The sequence below is a fragment of the Chinchilla lanigera genome, unplaced genomic scaffold (assembly GCF_000276665.1).
Source record: "Chinchilla lanigera isolate Chin_1 unplaced genomic scaffold, ChiLan1.0 scaffold00092, whole genome shotgun sequence".
Lineage (NCBI taxonomy): Eukaryota > Metazoa > Chordata > Mammalia > Rodentia > Chinchillidae > Chinchilla > Chinchilla lanigera.
Genome location: NW_004955493.1, coordinates 4,441,338 through 4,458,589, shown reverse-complemented (window position 1 = coordinate 4,458,589; position 17,252 = coordinate 4,441,338). Strand labels below are relative to the sequence as shown.

General features: G+C 43.8%; 1 protein-coding gene across 1 annotated transcript in view; it reads right to left on the bottom strand.

The window, feature by feature from the left end:
• Positions 1-5,081: 5,081 nt before the first annotated feature.
• Positions 5,082-17,252, bottom strand: part of Hs3st4 (heparan sulfate (glucosamine) 3-O-sulfotransferase 4) — a 222,580-nt gene continuing 210,409 nt past the window's right edge. Inside the window, exon 3 of the mRNA XM_005405131.2 lies at positions 5,082-7,090. Within this exon, the coding sequence (XP_005405188.2) occupies positions 6,454-7,090 (637 nt within the window). The 3' untranslated portion in view covers positions 5,082-6,453. The remainder of the gene's footprint in view (positions 7,091-17,252) is intronic.

The following is a 17,252-nucleotide window of genomic DNA, read 5'->3' as shown; positions in this document are numbered from 1 at the left end:
GTTTTGCGATATGTGGGACTAGCTAGAGTGAGAGAGGTGTCAGCCCAAATGAGCCCCAAATTGCATATGCCCCCACAATTACGGCAACAAGAGTGCTACAGGGCCAACTCAGAATAAGGAAGAACGTGTAATGCAAATCTTCCTGATTCCAAAACACGAAATACCAAGCTCTACCCTACTTGCGGCTTCATGAATGATTTCCTAACTGGCCATGTTTCTCTGCAACTAACACGCAGAATTAATTCTTTCTTAAAATAATTATTTCCCAAGGGGTTCAGAATGATTGCGTGAGATCAAAGATGTTCAAGCTGACCTGTCCTGGGATTAGAAAAGTGATTATGAAAATACCTTTGAAATTAGGCTTCCTGTGATTGTCTGGGCAGGCTGTGCTGGAGCTTCCCCTTCCCGTTATTGCTGGAGCAGCAAACTGTGTTGTGCTTTAAATTCAGTCCTTATATTTCTGTGGAAGTTTGAGAAAGCACCTTAAATTCCCAAGCCCTCACAACTCCCATGTTTAAAACAGTTATAAGACTTGTTGATCATCCCTGAGCTAAAGGAATAATTTGCATTATACTGTCATCTGTTTAAGATGTATGAGTGTGTGTGTGTTTTAATTTGAATTATTATTAATTTTGGCACATTTTCAGAAAAGGTGAGTTTCTATTGGCTTGGCGGTTCCTTCTTGATATATAATGAACAAGTACAGAACAACAAAGGCAGAGGCTCATCCTTTGACTTTGGTCTCAGATAACGCTAAGGAAAGTAGGCGGTTTATGTTCCCTATTAATGAATAGATTATGCTCACTTAAAGATGCAGTATTTTTTCTCCTGTGGAAAGATTTTCCTTGATAATAATGTGCTGTATGGATACTTGTGCTTTTGTCCCAAACCTGTGCTTAGTAACACTCCCAATTAGTAGGTCTTATACTTTATATTTCTCATTTATTTTAAGTGTCCGCTGAGGTAGGAGATTAGGGTTAGAGCAGATACAAGTCAAACAGCTGGGCAGAACTTGTCAAAGTCATGGAAACTGAGAGCGCATGTGCAGAACACAGGATCCAGGATGACTAGCTCTGCACCCTGTACACGGAACTGATGAGAAAAGTGCTATTTTCAATTTTTCATTTACATCTGGCCTGAAGCCAGAGACTTTTGCTACAGCAGTTCAAATCTGGGGCTGGACCAAGTGAATTTTGATAGGTCAACAATCCTGAAACCTCATCTGCATGACAGGAAAGCCAATCCAGATATGAAAGATTCCTTTCCCTTATTCTCCAGGCACTGTGAGTCTGTCCACTGGTCAGCTCTCTGCAGAGCATACTTTTTTTTCACTTTCAATAAGTGCACATCTCTACTACCATTTCTGTGTGTCTTGTCCAATTCTTTGTGCAGGAGACCAAGTACCTGGAAAGAGTTCCCCTGGGAGCCACAATCTGGTGACACTACCGCTGTGTGCTGTAGCCTCACTGTGGAGCACAGTAATTCTTTCATGATTTGTTATGTGGCAAATGCTGCTAATGTGTCTTTAACATTAGTATTTTTCCCCTGGTCGGTTCTCCCCCATGGTTCTGTGTGCTTGCTATGCATCCCTCTCATAATTCTGGGCATCCTTTGCTATGTAGACTTCCACGTCCTTCTTCCCCACTGAGCTGAGAGTTCTGTCAAGACAAGTCATGTCTCTATTATTTCCTATGTCTCTTTCAATTGCCACTTGGCTACTCTATAGGCATTTATGCAATACAAGACTGAATGAAATGTGACTATCTTAAAGAATACTGTTGTTCTCCCACAACCAGGGATACTAAAGATTCATTTATTTTAAACCTTTGTTTCCTGCCCAGATTACATAGGACACACTCTTATTACCTCATCGTGTAAGATATTCCACAATTTGGCATCTCTTATGTCTGAAAATAAAAATTTCTCATTCCTATGGGAAACTGGAAAACATGAACTCATCTCTCACCACATTGATTTGTGTCAAGAAGAACATGAGGAAATCCCACAACTTCAAATTATTTGCATGAGAGCTACTCCCCTCTAGGCATGAGCTTTGGTTTTAGTCATCTTTGTCTTTGGTGTAAACTTTTGGGAGTGGGAGCTTCAGAGCCTGGAATGTTGCAAATTTTACTTTCACTTTCATCTCAGAGGAATCTGGTTGGCCCTATGTGCTTGGATCCTTGAGCCTTGTCATATCTGAAAGGCCTTTGAGTGTAAAGGGAAGGGCAGAAAGAGGAGTTTATCTATGAATGGACTGGAAGAGGGACCAAGTAAGGAGGAGCCTTTGCATTTGAATGTATAAAATTCATTGCTATAATAAAGAGCTGGTTCCTAGTCTGAGCTGTATGTAAATCAATGATTTTTGGGGGCTGGGGATTTAGCTCAGCGGCAAAAGCACCTGCGTGGCAAGCTCAAGGTCGTGAGTTCAGTTCCCGGTACCGGAGAAAAACCAAAAAAAAAAAAAGATTTTTTTTTTTCTTTTAGCACTTTTGTAATTATTCAATCTGAGTAAGACAGTAGAATCACCTGAAGATACCCTTTTGGAACTCTATCAAGGCCTATTGTTCTGGAAGGGGTATTATGAACCTCCTCTTCCCCTCCTTATTAATCTTCTTCATGATTATCAGCATCAGCATCACCATCTCCTGATGATCAGCATCACCATCACCATATCCTGATGATCAGCATCACCATCACCATCACCATCACCATCTCCTGATTATCAGCATCACCATCACCATCTTCATTACCACCAACAGTGCAGCACTGGTATCATTGCCATCACTGTCAGCGTCATCATCACCATCATTTGTGTTGATGAAGCATTTTATTCCTTCCAAATGCTTTCCATCCATGAGCTCATTTTGATCAACATAGAAACTCTAGGTGGTTGGCCAGGTAGGGATTAACTGCGCTCCTCTTATAGATGTGGAACAAGTTCAGAAACCTAATTCTACTTACCCAAGACACAGACATAGGTAAGGTCAAAACACAGCTAACTCTCTTCTGACAGCAGGGGGACAGGGGAAACTTCCTCTGGAAAGTGATGGGATGGACAAATGGAAGGGGGCAGGAAGGTGAAGGCGCTGGAAGAACCAAGGGTTTTGGTGAGGTGTGAGAGAAGTGAAGCTCTGACTGGTGCTCCTAGTACTATAGGCTCTGAGCACATTGCACTCCACTGGACTTACAATTTGATCTGAGGGTCTTTAGCAGGCTGTAAGGAATCCCACAAACAGCTGCACCTTTACTACTCTGAAGTCATGGTTTCCATGCTCAGATAAACAGGGACCAGATAAATGGGACTGCTGAATGATTCTGTTATTATAGTTGTGCTGTGAGCTGCTAGGTCCAAGTCGTGATGTCAAGGCTTCATATCTTTCAGAGTGATATTTGCAAAAAGAAAAAAAAATAATAAATGAATAGGGGAGCAATGACAGCTGCACATTTTGGAACGATGGATTCTCTTTTTTCTCTTCTCTGAGCCACATGCAGTAGCCTTCCCAGAGCTGTGAATCATCCATTTGAGGGAAGGGAGCAGAACAGAAAATTAAACGTGATTTATGCTTTGTTAATTGAAATCAAATGCAAAAAGCAATCTCCCATGAGTGGCCATGCTCACATTTAGATGGAGCAGGTATATTATCAACCTGACTCTATCCCAGCAAGTTGACTTAGCTTCTCTGGATACCAGATAATTCCTGCATCCAGTCCCAGCAGTAAAGAAGGACACATGGCTTTGCCGCTCACTCTGAGTCACAAGGATCAAGCCCGAGTAAATGCTGCTGAAGAGAGCCCTTGGACATGGCAAGTTTGCTTTCCATTTTGGCACCATGAGCTTTCTGCCAGTTTGCCAAATGAGACTCTTAAAAATAAAAATCCTCAAGATCCAAAGGCTTAGGACATTCCCTTTTCTTCTCCAGTGACTTTTAGTCTACTTCTCTGTGCAAGAGCAAGTAAATGGCTTAAGAGGATGGGATTTCCTTACTTTTATTTCCCAGGTGCAAATGCCTTCTTTACCACTGGCTAACCATACGAGAGAACAGGTTTGCTTATCATATGTACGTGAGGACACCTATTTAGCAGCTTTCTTTGGAGAGAGCATTTAAGGCCTTGATGCTCTGGATGGCTGGGGACAGGCAGCCAGGGAGAAGGGAAGCAGAGGGTTAAGTGTGGTTGAAGGGCTGGATCAATGTGTGTCCCCTGTAAAGGAAGAGAGGAGGGTGGGCTGCAGTAACGGTCATTCTTAGCCAATACATTCACATCCTTAAAACCTTTCTCCAAGCAGATACCACACTGTCTAAATTATAAAATCCCCCCTTCACTGAGCTGTTATTGAACTCCAAAAGAAAACATGCAAGGTGTCCATTAAACCCCGGTGTCCATTTCCCTTTGAAATAACTCCCACCAAAGCATAAAAGGAAGATGAGAGGGAAGAAGAAGGGGCAAAGCAATACGGAGATAAGACTTTCCTCCAGTTGCTCTCAATGCCAGCCTCCCTAAAAATATGTTTGAAAGACTTGATGCCTAAGTCCCACTTTAAAATTTCTGATTCACCAGATCTGAAACGGAGCTCAGGGAGCTGCACACTGAACAAAAATCCCAAGCTGAGTCACAGGTGTAACCAGAGCTGAAACTCACTCCCTCATTGCTCTGCTCACAGTAGAGGGCCCAACGCCAGCCAACCCCACAGCACACCCTTCGGAACAAGTGTGCACTCTCTTCCTTCCAATGGATGTGTGTGTGTTTTGATCTGTAGCTTCTCTTACTTTGGTATTGAAAGTGTATCTGTTGCTTTCAGCTGAGTTTTTCTTATCTGGAAAAAAATTATTTGTAAAGGTGTTTCTGAATCTGTATCAGTCAATTCCTTGCCGGGACTGACTGAGATAGGGTAAACTGCACTGTCTTCAGGAGCCACTTTCTTTGTGTTATGGCAAGAATCATCCTGCTTTGCAGACAGAATTCTCCAAATCTCCCAAACCCGGTGCTTTCTGGTCACCCCAGAGCAAGGATGTTCCCAGCATTCCAGGGGTAAGGGTGAAGATGGAAATGATCAACACAAACACGCCATCAAAACTCATTAATCAGGTTTGCATGAAGCTTTATAACAACACAGTTTTCATTGAGCGGGAGAAATGACAGTTTAATAACAGTGGAACAGATTTAACTTCCCCCATTTATACAAATTTCCAATTTTACTAGAACAATTCCTGGTTTTGGAGCTATGTGAACAAGTGCTTTATGTCAAATGCTGTATTTTAATTGAATCAAACTAATGGAAAGGGACACGTTACTCGGCAGCCCTTGATAGGGGTGTCTGAAGACAGCCCTTGACCTCTCCCACCCCCCTTAAACTGAATCTGACAAATGGAATCAGCCCTCTTGCCATTGTCCCATTAGATGCCATCTCTGAGTAGCGAAAATGAACCATGAGGTGACCCTGAACGGCAGTGGTAAGACAAACAGAGGGTGACTGCTTCTTCCCCACTGCTTCACTAGGGGTGATTCACAACAGTAGACACACCAACTTACGGGTCTTTGCCTCTTTGGTGACTCTAGGGGACAGAGTCTACCCCAAAAGCATGCCTGGGGACCATGGTGCTTGGGGGAGAGGGTCTTTGGGAAAGGATACTTCTCACCAGGAGGACTCAATTTCTTCTTTCTCCCTTATATGTTGCCATTTATCTCCACTGATCTCAGGGCTCTGGGCTCGGTTGTAATCATCCCTCTCTGAGAACAGCCCTATGGACCTGATTCTAACGGATGCAGAGCCTCTCCTTAATTCCAGGTTACTCATGAAGAGAGAGCCCTTAGTGGGCTCTTAGAAGGACAGCTTCTAGGACCGTTAGCTATGGTTTTGGTGAGAAACGTAGGTGCATGCCTCTGCCTTCATACAGTGCGGAAGGAGGAGGCCAGGGGTCATGGTATGAGGCCTTTGATGAAAGACTAGAAATGCCTTAGAGGGAGGACCCTGCTCCCTAAGAGTCCTGGAGCACTCAGCCAAAAAGAGCATTCTGGAGTCAGCCAAAGCAGAAGGTTAGACATCAGGTGCGAGGACCAGACAGAAGTCTAAGACCTAAGTTCCCCAACGAACATAGGAGCCCCTGTAAAGTAGGTCTTTCTTTTTTGCCACTCAAACAAACACTCATGCACTCACTGTCTCTGACATTGACAGATATCTATGCTGCCTTCACATTCTACTGACTAGTAGAAGAATTAATGGTGTGTGCTGTGGCCATCTGGTCAACCAGAGACATCAAGCCTGCTTTCTCCCTGGGAATGCTGTGGGATCCACCCCTTTGCCCCAGCCAACAGCTTTGGAGGCAATCCTGACTGCACAAAAGAGGAGATCTACTTGGCACTCCCACAAGGCTGAAGCCGCAGAACCCGGGGAATTCAGGTCTCAGGGAAAGAGCCCCCTTGGTATTCACTGGCCTTCCCTCCACAGCTCTAGCCTCATTTGTCACCCTCCTCCTGTTCCCACTGGAAATCTTGTCCAGTCATTTGGTAAAACATCATGTTGAAGGGTTTGTAGAATTTCCGAAGTCTGTGGATGACATCAGGGTCGATGCGGGGATGAGTCCGACCTTTGCTCTTGCCTAGGCACCGTGGGGCACTGCTGTCTTCCGGCTTTTTGAGGCAAGGGAATCCCTTGGTTTTGTTGAAATAGAAATGCTTCTCAGTCACAACGCGCTTGAGGCCCAGAAAATCCTGTACTTTGGCCATTTCCCCGGCAGGGTCCACAATGAGTCGCTCACCGCTGACGAAGAGAATCTGTGAGAGAGGGAAGTACTGGAGCCAGTTCTCCAGGTGCAGGGCATAGATCCCAATCCGGATGGCGCTCCACGAGGCATCGATCAGCCCCAGAGTCCGGTTTTTGAAGGCCAGCACCTCGAAGGTAGGGATCTCGGGTTTCTTTGACAGTGTTTGCGTATAGTCAGAAATGGCCCTGGTCACGGGGTTCCTCACCACCACGATCAATTTGATGTCCTTGGCCATGGAGTGAATGCGCTTGGGAGCCTCATTTGTCACAAAGTAACTTGGGGTCTTCTCCATGGTTATCTGCCCCTCAATGGTCTTGGGCATCACATTTCTGGAAGAGGGAGTAAAAGGAAAGAGGATAGTTATTCCTACCCACAAATTGTTGAACATCTTTGCACAAAACGTGTGACATGACCCGTTCTTTTTGTTTTGTTTTTTCCTGTACCGGGAATCAAACTCACGACCTCGTGCTTGCCAGGCAGGCACTGTGCCGCTGAGCTAAATCCCCAGCCCCAAAACGTGTGACATGAGTAACCTAGTGAAAGTCACAGAATAAAACTTATAAACATCGGATTTCACTTATCTGTGTGTCCCAACTATAGTCATGACTATATAATTATCAGAAAAGGTGGCATAAGGCTGTGAATTCTGTCTTGGGAACCTTACAACCCCCAGTTTAAGTTGCTTTTCTACCTCTTACAATCATGTTTAACCTGGATATGCCCTTAATTTCTTTACACATTAGGCTCATAATCTCTGAAATGGAGATGATGATAGCACTGACTTCACACTGTAGTGTAAGGATTAAGGGAGATAATGTTAGAAAAGCATTTAGTACAGAACTTGGCATGTGCAAGCGCTTAATAAATGAAGGATCCTATTATTGTCCTAGTGGCTTTCAGAAAATGTTGGAGCTCAACAAGACATCAAAGATGATCTAGTCTAGAGCTGGCAAACCACTACCTGCCTCCTGTTTTTGTATGAGTCACAGCTAAGAAGGATTTGTCATCTTTAAATGGTTGGGAAAAACCACAATAATAATAACACTGAATGATACATAAAAATTATATAAAATTTGAATTTTGATGATCACAAAGAAGTCTTCACTGGGACACAGCCACACTTTCTGTGCATCTTACCTACGGCTGCTTTTGCACTGTAACAACCAAGTTGAGCCAGTAGGAGAGAGACTCTGGGGCTCTGATATGTACTCCCTACTCGGCTGTTTAAGGGGATGTTTTCGTTTTTTTTTTGTTTGTTTGTTTGTTTTTGGTTTTTCTCCGGTACCAGGAACCGAACTCACGACCTTGCGCCTGCCAGGCAGGCGCTTTTGCCGCTGAGCTAAATCCCCAGCCCCTAAGGGGATGTTTTCTGACCCCTGATTCAGTCCAAAGGTATAATGTGCAAGTGAGGAGACAGAAGCCAGGGACGGAGAATGGACATATGCATCAGACAGGTCGTACAACCTGCAGACAGAGTCACATCACCAAGCAAACCTTATTATCCTCATTTGTAAAATCTTAAAACTTAGCTCGAGCTTTGTTGAGAATACAATGACATGTGGAGCCAAAGCATCTAACACAGGGTCGATTCACTTATGAGAGCTGTGTCTGCCTTCAGTTGCAAGTCTGCCCAGGGAGCCACCGATGAGGTCCTGCTATCGTTTGAATCTGAAACACCCCCCAAAGTCTCATGTGCTGATGAAAGGTTGGTCCCCAGTCCTTGTCATATTGGTAGGTAGTAGGACCTTTAAGTGATAGTGCCTTGTGGCAGGAATTGAGGTCATGGAGGCCTCTGAAGAGGATATGGGGGCCCCAATCCCCTCATTTCCATTTTCTTGCTTCCATGTTCTGCCCATGAGGTGAGACAGCTGTCCTCTACCATGTGCTCCCACCATGGTACTACTGTAGACCCAAAAGCAATGGAACTAATCAACCATGGACTGACACCTCTGAAATGATAAGCCAGTATAAACTTTCCCTATTCAATTGATTATCTCAGGTATTTGTTAAAGTAACAGAAAGCTGATTCACACAGATTCCATACTGGAGCCCACGTCTCTTGGTTCCTCTCATGACAGTACTTCTCCATGCCTACTCATCCATCTGTGTTTTTTATTTGGGACACTGAAGGGGTTTGATGCCATTTCCCTGAATCCCAACGTACTGGGCCTATCAGTGATAAAATGAGGTGAAGGATCCTATTATGCAGTCAATTTGTTGTTCGTATATACAGACCCCAGCTAGCTAATAATAAATCTGTTCAATACCTGTTGGTGCAGGGGGCCATCTGCCACCAGGTGCTCCATTAAGTCTATTCACTTCCAAGCCTTGCACCAAAGTGGTACATTTAGGATTACACAAGACCTCTTTGTTATGATGACATGCTTTTAAACGTCTCCGCTAATAAAACTTAATACAGACGAAGATCCCTTAGCTTCTCCTACCATAATTAAATTTATTTACTATCGCGTGTGTGGAGAAAGAATGACTTTTCTTTTATCTCTAATTCACATGCTCTGTCAATAATTAATTGCTGCTGGGTTTTGAGCTTTCTCGGCAAGCACTTTTACTAAGCAAGAGGAATTTGTCTCATAAAGAAATTCACACAGAACTGGACCTTGTGAGTGTATAATGCTCGGGTAGTATGGAGTTTTCAGATCAAAGCAGTAGCTCTGGCCATAAATGATCATGATTATCTTGGAGTGACATAGTCTCTAAAGTGTTTTGATTGACTTTATGTTTGTGTGTTGGTTTAGTGCTCACCAGACTCAACTCTCAGTTTCAGGCTTTGGGAATCAGGTTTGTAGGGTTTAAGAGTTCTGATTATAGCTGGGTATGGTAGCCAGACACTCATGTAATCTGAGCACTATGAGAGGTGGCTGGGAATGTAGTTCGATGCAAAGGCACTGACAGAAAGTTCTGATAACACATGGAACCTCAATGAATTTACTTACTCACTTTTGAGGCTTAATTTCTCATTTAAGAGCTCTGGCTAATAAGAGTCCATCCCACATAGGACTGTAATGAAGATTAAATGTGATAATGCATGTAAATCACTTTGAATAGTACCCAATTAATGCCAGAATTGTTTTTAAAGTAAACCAGCTGTCCAAGATCATTTTCACAGCTATTCTTAGGAAAAGGCAAATAATTTTTTTTTTTTTAACTTTTGACCAAATGGAAAAGCTGAACTAAAGGACTGGTGTAGAAAAATAAATTCTGATTCAAGTGCACAGTATTAACAGTATTTTCTGATGTAGAGGCTGGTGACCAACCAGGAAATTGCGGAGGTATGCATGAATACTACTTCTATTGAAGCGATTACTCCCTATTTTATTTTGAAAGTCATATATTATAAACACCTTAAATGTTGATGCCAAATAGATCACCTGAACAAAGGTAATTTTACATGGCCTTTCCCAAATTTTAGTCCCTGGGATATGTATTTTATGCCTTCATTTTTGGCAATACTAGGGATTGATCCTAGGGTCTCTGCACTAAGCTACATCCAAAACCCCTTTTTATGCTTTTATTTTGAGACAGTTTCCCATTAAATTCCTAAATTACTGAGGCTGGGCTTAAACTTGTCACCCTCCTGTCTCAGCCTTCCAGAGTGTTGGGATTGTAACCATGCGCCAGAGTGCTGGGCTTGTTGCCTTTTTCTGCAGCACAGGAGCAGCTGTGTGGCTTTCCTTCACGTCCATTCTCTGCTATTTGCTTCTTAGACCTCAGTGTTTGAGTCCCATTGACCCCCACCAAATTCATCTCCCCTGCTTTGGCTACTTGACAATCTGTCCAGAGCTCATTGAACCTTAAATCTTTTATCTGTAGCATCTAGGATGAAATGATACAAAACCTATAAGCCAGGGACCACAGAAGAATGCATGCCTAGCTTGGTGCTTCGTGCAAGAGGGAGGGAAGGGGCCCTGAAGAGAACAGACTAGAGAGAGGAGCCTGTCTGTGGTCATCACGCTTCAGATGAATTTGTAAAATTGTGTAATGTCAGAGAGTTCCCGCAGCTGGAGCACTAATGCTTAAGCCTGATGAGCTAAACCAAAATTTAACTGCTGTGGTATGAATTACTCAGGTTACTTTGTCAGTGAGAGTATTTCCAGTAGCTTCTCAAAATCTATGAAGTACCAAAACCCTCCTCTTAAAACTTCTTTATTTATTCATTCATTCATTCACTCATTCATTCATTCACACATTCATTCTATAAATGATCACTTACCAGCAATTTAATAGCTAATGAAATAGACATGGTCCCTACCTCCACAGAGATACGACCTCACTACTACTTCTGATAAATGATAACTTTTTATAACACCACACATTTAACTATTTCAATCAGCAGAGGAGGCATCCTTATTATTCTGGTCTTACAAAGGAAACAGACTCAGAATCTAAGGAGACTTTCCAAGGTCTCAATGAATGAATGTGTATTTTGCTTCTAAGTTCAATGGCTAAGCAAAAGTAATTCAAGACCAACGTCGGTGCCTAACACCAGTTCCTGGCAAATGGCAGATCAACAAATATCTGTTGAATAAGTAGATGAATGAATTATGAGGCATTCATCCCCGCTGCTAGGCTTAGCCCATCCTACAGCTAGGTTTTTGTTAACTCAATCATCTTTTTTTCCTCCTTTGTCTCCTCACCGGGCCTCCTTTTCAGCAACTACCTCTACACCATCCTGGGCTCCTTCTTCCTCTAGGACTGGAGGAGGCCTCTCTCATACAGCCTCTGACCGATCCCTCCATCTGAGCTTCACCTCACCCCCTTCCACCTTCTCAGGAATGTTTTACCCTCTATTTCTTTTCTCTCTCTAGGATTTAGTTATGTTCCTCTCACCAGAATCTGGCATTTCAATATGCCTGTGTTCTCACATTGTGGTTTGCTTGAGGAATGGGAAAAAGGCCAGGGATCCGGGGAGGGAGTGAGCAAAGGTAAGGCTGTTAGAAAATACGGTTGGGGAAAATGGGCAGAGAATAGACCTTGGAGAGCCCATGGGTCACAAGAAGGAGCTGGAGCTTTCTTCTCTATGTGAAGAGACACCATGGATGAATAGCGGACAGGACAGTGTGATGTGATTTACATTTAATTTTTGTTTGCTGGCTGGTCTGCAGAGGACAGGGAGGAACGTTGCAAAATTAGGAGGAAGTAACCTGCTAACAGACCATCTCAGGGCAGCACGGTAGACATGGCAGCGTTTGTCGGTGGGTGGAGAGGACAAGGCCAAGAGTGTTCACAATGGGACCATACTTTATCAAAAGGCCTACAGTCCTTCCTGATGAATGAGATGAGTGCAAGGGAAAGAGCCATCATGGATGACTCCGAGACAGTCAGCATGAGCTAATGGCCACATGGCAGGGCCATTTACTGGTGGGCAGAACACTGAGCAACAAGCAGCTCTGGGGGGCAAGATACCAAGTCTGATTTGGGCTTATAATAGGAGATAGCTGCTACCTCCTCAAGTAGAGGTGTTGAGTAATCATATGAACACAGGATCTGAAATCCAAAGGGGAGACCAAGGTTGGAGGTGCACACCTCTATTGTTAATTAACCTGAAAGAGTTAATTTAAACTAGGAGGTATGACAGTCATTGTGAAATGATAGGAAAACACTCAAAGGTAAAGGGCAATTGGGATGTGGGAAAAGAGAAGAGAAAGAAGGAGAAATTTTGTATGTATGTATATACAGGATACCTAACATAGTTGTTCCACTGTCTTCTATTTCTTTGCTGAAAGAAACTGTCAATGAGTCCTTGATGGATCAATATTGCATGTCTCTATCTGTTTTCATAAGAAACCACTTTGAAGATACCAATATGTAATACAACACGCATTGTTAATTTCCTACCACTGTGTTTGTAACTCTGTATTGTCTGTACTGTTCTTTTGCTACTTTGTAAAAGGCGGTCTGTCTGTCAATGTTTTCCTCCTTTTATTTTTAAAATAATAAAAAAAAGAAATAATGTCAGAAAATAGAAATAATGCTCAGAAGCCACCTGGCAGGCAGTAAGAGAATAATATCTGTCCCTCTTTCTCTTCACAGAAAGTGGGACTTGCCCTTGGTTTACTTGGGAAGTTCTCCTTTAGATGCAAGGTGTAAAAAAATTGTTTTTCTAATATATTTACAAAGATTTTCATTCACTCCTTGTGTGTGTGTGTGTGTGTGTGTGTGTGTGTGTGTGTACACATGCGTGCACGCATGCACAAGGCTGGAGACTGAATTTTAGGAGCTCTGAGCTTCCACGGAGAGGTTTATGGGCCACAGCAAGGAGCTGAGATTTTGAGCTCGTGCTAGGCAAGTGCTCTATCACTGAGCTACACCCAGCTCTCATTACCTCATTTTAATCCCCAGATCCTTGTGAACTGCCTGCATTACAGAACTTACAACAGACCCACAGAACGGGCATGATGGAGCTCAGTGGTAGCTGGCCTCACACACCTAAGCCCTAAGTTCATTTCCTGGCACTGCAATAAAAATAACAGTAAAATAAAATAGCACGAAAAGAAGAAGGCCATAATATATGATTGGTTCCCCTACCCTGTTCAGCTAGTGCCAGTCCTCGAGGCCACAGGTAATGTTTTATTCACCTGTGTATTCCCTGCGCCTAACAGGGCATCTGGCGCACAGTAACTGCCATAACAATTTGTAGTTACTGCAGAATCAAATGAATGACGTACAAAGGGATACATGGCCCCTGGGCATGAGAAGGCGTGGGGCAGACTGGAGGACAGGGCTCCTCTAAGGTTTTCCAGGCATGGGGCTGAGTGTTTTGGAAAGACCATGCACTTCAGTGTGGGCCATATGGTGAGAAAACACTGCATCTGGGCTTGGAACAGCTCGTTAACAGTATCTTGGGTGCTCAGAGCAGCCGTGACATCAGCGTCAACACACAGTCCTGAAGCGAGAATCGTTCCGCAAGATCACACAGCTGCTCTCACTGCCCCAAATGTTTATGAGACACTAGCCAACTCTCACCCACCCCACCCAGCTCCATCGCTATGGGCGCTTGGCTAAGCACAGCCCCTGTCCAGGGCAGGTCAGCAGCATCCGGGGGCTTCTAGGAAACCAGAAGAGCAGTTGCCACACAGCTCAGGGTGAGTGCCCTCACCCATGCCCTTTCCAGGTGGAGAAGCCAGACTGGCTTCTGCAAGCAAGTTCAGAGATTGTACTCTCCAACCTTGCTGTTAAGAGCCCAGATTCCAGAGCTAGGCATACCTACTGTGTGTCCAGTGACTAGCTGTGCGACCCTGTGCAAAGTACTTAGTCCTACTTACAGATGGGCACCTACGTACATGGTTGAACTCAGAATTTGTCCATTTTATGATGATGTGAAATGATACACATGCAACAGACACCACACTGAATTCTGAATTTGGATCTTTTCCTAGGCTAGTGATAAGTGATACACAATTCTCTGTCTCTGTCTCTTTCTCTCTGTCTCTCCCTCTGTCTCTCCCTCTCTGTCTCTGTCTCTCTCTGTCTTTCCTTGTCTCTCTCTGTCTCTCTCTCTCTGTCTCTCTGTCTCTCTCTTCACACTATGCTGCTTAGGCTGGTCTCAGACTCAGGGTTCAAGTGATTCCGCCATCACAGCCTCCTGAGTAGCTGAGCCTAAAGGTGCTCACCACCACCCAGCTATGACTGGGCAGCAGACACCAGTCAACCAAGCAATCATGAGAGGACATAATCAATACTCCATAGTGCACTGAGCTGCCGAATTATAATGCTCAGTATGTTTGGTGAATTAAATGCATTTTCCAACCCTGATATTTCCAATTTACAATGGATTTGTTGGGAATATAATTCTGACATAAGTTGAGAAGCACCTGTAATTTGTGAGCATCCATGAATGATAACCCTTCTCATAGGGAATTTGTATTACTGTCTACAGCATGCCTCACATACAATAGATTCTCAACATGTTAGCTGTCAAAATGTAACACAACTCTTTTAAGAAAATACCATTGTTATCCCCATTTTTGAGATCGGGAAACTGAAACCCAGTAAGATTGATTATTTTGCCCCAAACCAGAAGAGATGGAGCCAGCATTCAATCCAGGCTCAGCCTTATACCAAAGCCCAGGCTTTTGGTTGTTGCCTGAAATACTTAACCAAAACACAGACCCTCAGCAAGGTCACGTGGCTGGCCCAAGGTCCCCAGCTGTAGGTGGCAATGTCAATGTGAACTGTAAAGGTAAGTCACCAACTGGCCACTGGGAGCTGCAGGACCCAGGCTGGCATCCCTAGAAATTCTTGCCAGATCAAGCTACATCATTCAATTTGTAATATCTCTCTCTGGAGCCTCCTCAAGGGAAGCAAAGGGACGTGATCATGAATGCCGAGGGAGTGAGGAATCAATGATGTGAAATATAAAGTGCCCATTCTCTCTGGAAGGGTCAGCACCAGAGCTTGGGCTTGCCTGAATTAGAGGTTTAGGGGCACCTTACATATTCCCCAATGCATTATCCAGTGGAATAAATGGTGCATAAATTAGCAATATTTTCTGAGCCTTCCTGATGAACTGTAACTCGAGAAAACCGTAGTGAGGCAAGGGCAGGTGGTGGGGCCAGTTACTCTCACTGAGGAAAGAAACTCACTTAGAAATTCAGCTGAGCAGCTGCCGCTTGCCATGCACCACACAGACAATTTCACGTGTTATACTGGCTAAAACTTACGGATCCCGTGTCTCACTGAGCTCTTCATAGAGAGGTGGGAGCAGAGTCCCAGAGAAAAGGAATCCTGCTCAGCCACTCATAGTCAAGAACTTGCCTTGTCCGGTTACCTCAGGAATTTCACTGCACTTTTCAAACCCAAACTCATGAATCCTCACTTCCTAAAGGCAGAAAAGTCAAGCTATTTGAAAGCCACATTTCTGCACAGATACCCATGAAAAGCCAGCCTTATGCCCACAGGGCTATCAGCCAAATGGAAATTGAGAAGGGAGGAGTGCTGAGTTATAATTCTGACTTAATAACTAACTTGCTGAATGAATGTAGGGCAGGGGTGTTGCCTCCCTGAATTTCAAATTCCTGTACAATGAAAGGGCTTGGTTAATAGTCACTCCCTCATTAATCCCATTGAATATTTATTGGTGCTTATTAAGCACCAGATGTTAGGCGTATGTTAATGGTAAGTTATGTATGATCTCTGCCCTTCAGCTGAGAATAAGTACTTGGAAAGGAAGACTGGAATACAACATTTCATGAAGTGGCCTGTGGTTCCGATGGGGCATCTCTGTTGTGGACAAAAGTCTCTTTCCAGATGGAATTGTACCTGTTTCATTTTAGCTGCTTCCACACACCTACAAGTGGGAGAAGGGGCCAGAAAGGTATAGGACAGAGCAGGAGAAACAGGAAATAAGGGGACAAGCAAAGAATGAGGAAGACTGGAAAACAGAGGAAGGAGTCAGGGATGATGATCATGCTTTTAACACCACCACCCTGGGAGCCTGAGACAGGAGGACTATGAGTTCTAGCACAGCCCGAGCAAGTTAGTGACTTTTTAAATAAAATATTTAAAAGGGCTGTGGAAGTAATTCAGTGCAAAGGCCCTGGTTTCAATCCCCAGTACTGCACGAAGAAGGGGAAGGAGAAGATAGGACAGAAAGGAGAAATAAAGATGAAAGGATGAAAAACTGAGAAAGAGTATGAGCAGAACAGTGAGGTAAAAGGAGGCATAGGAGGGTGAAGAAGGAGGAGGAGGGGCAGAAAAGGAATACATGCACAAAGAAGAATAAGGAAGGGCATCCCATGTTGAAATGACACATCATCACACTTGTGGAAGAACACATCAAACCCAGCATCTTAGGAACTTTTGTTGGTTTTAAGTTTATCTCAGGTAAGTCCACAGATTTTTCGATTAGCTTCATGGTAATCTTTGTAATAGACATTCCACTGAGGTGATAACGGATTAAGCCAACTGGAGCAAGCTAAGAAAGTAGATACCAGGGTTGGGGATTTAGCTCAGCAGCACAGCACCTGCCTGACAAGTGTGAGGCCGTGAGTTCGATTCCTGGTACAGGAAGGAAGGAAGGAAGGAAGGAAGGAAGGAAGGAAGGAAGGAAGAGAGAGAGAAAGAAAGGCAGAAAAAAAAGAAAAGCATCTGCATGGCATCAATGAATAAATTGAGATACAGAGAAGTTAAGTGCCTTGGCTAAGATCACATAGCTTGACATGGCAGAGTTGAGATGTGAGACCAAGCAAAGTCATGCATCACCACATTATTTGATCTGACAAAGGAAATGAAGGTCTGAAGTTCAGCCAAGCCTGGGGAAGGGGTCAGGACAGCACCTTCATGGAGAAATGAGGGTCTGGTAGGCAATTTTGACTGGTAGAGAATCTTGGTAACAGCAGATATGTGAAACCTTGAGATCAGGCAACAAGGAGAGCATTATTTAGGAACTGGCTTGGTTATTTCCAGTGAAAAGAGACCAGTGTCATGTGCTAGGCTTGAGGGCCTTAGGGGCAGAGTTAGAGGATTCAAAAA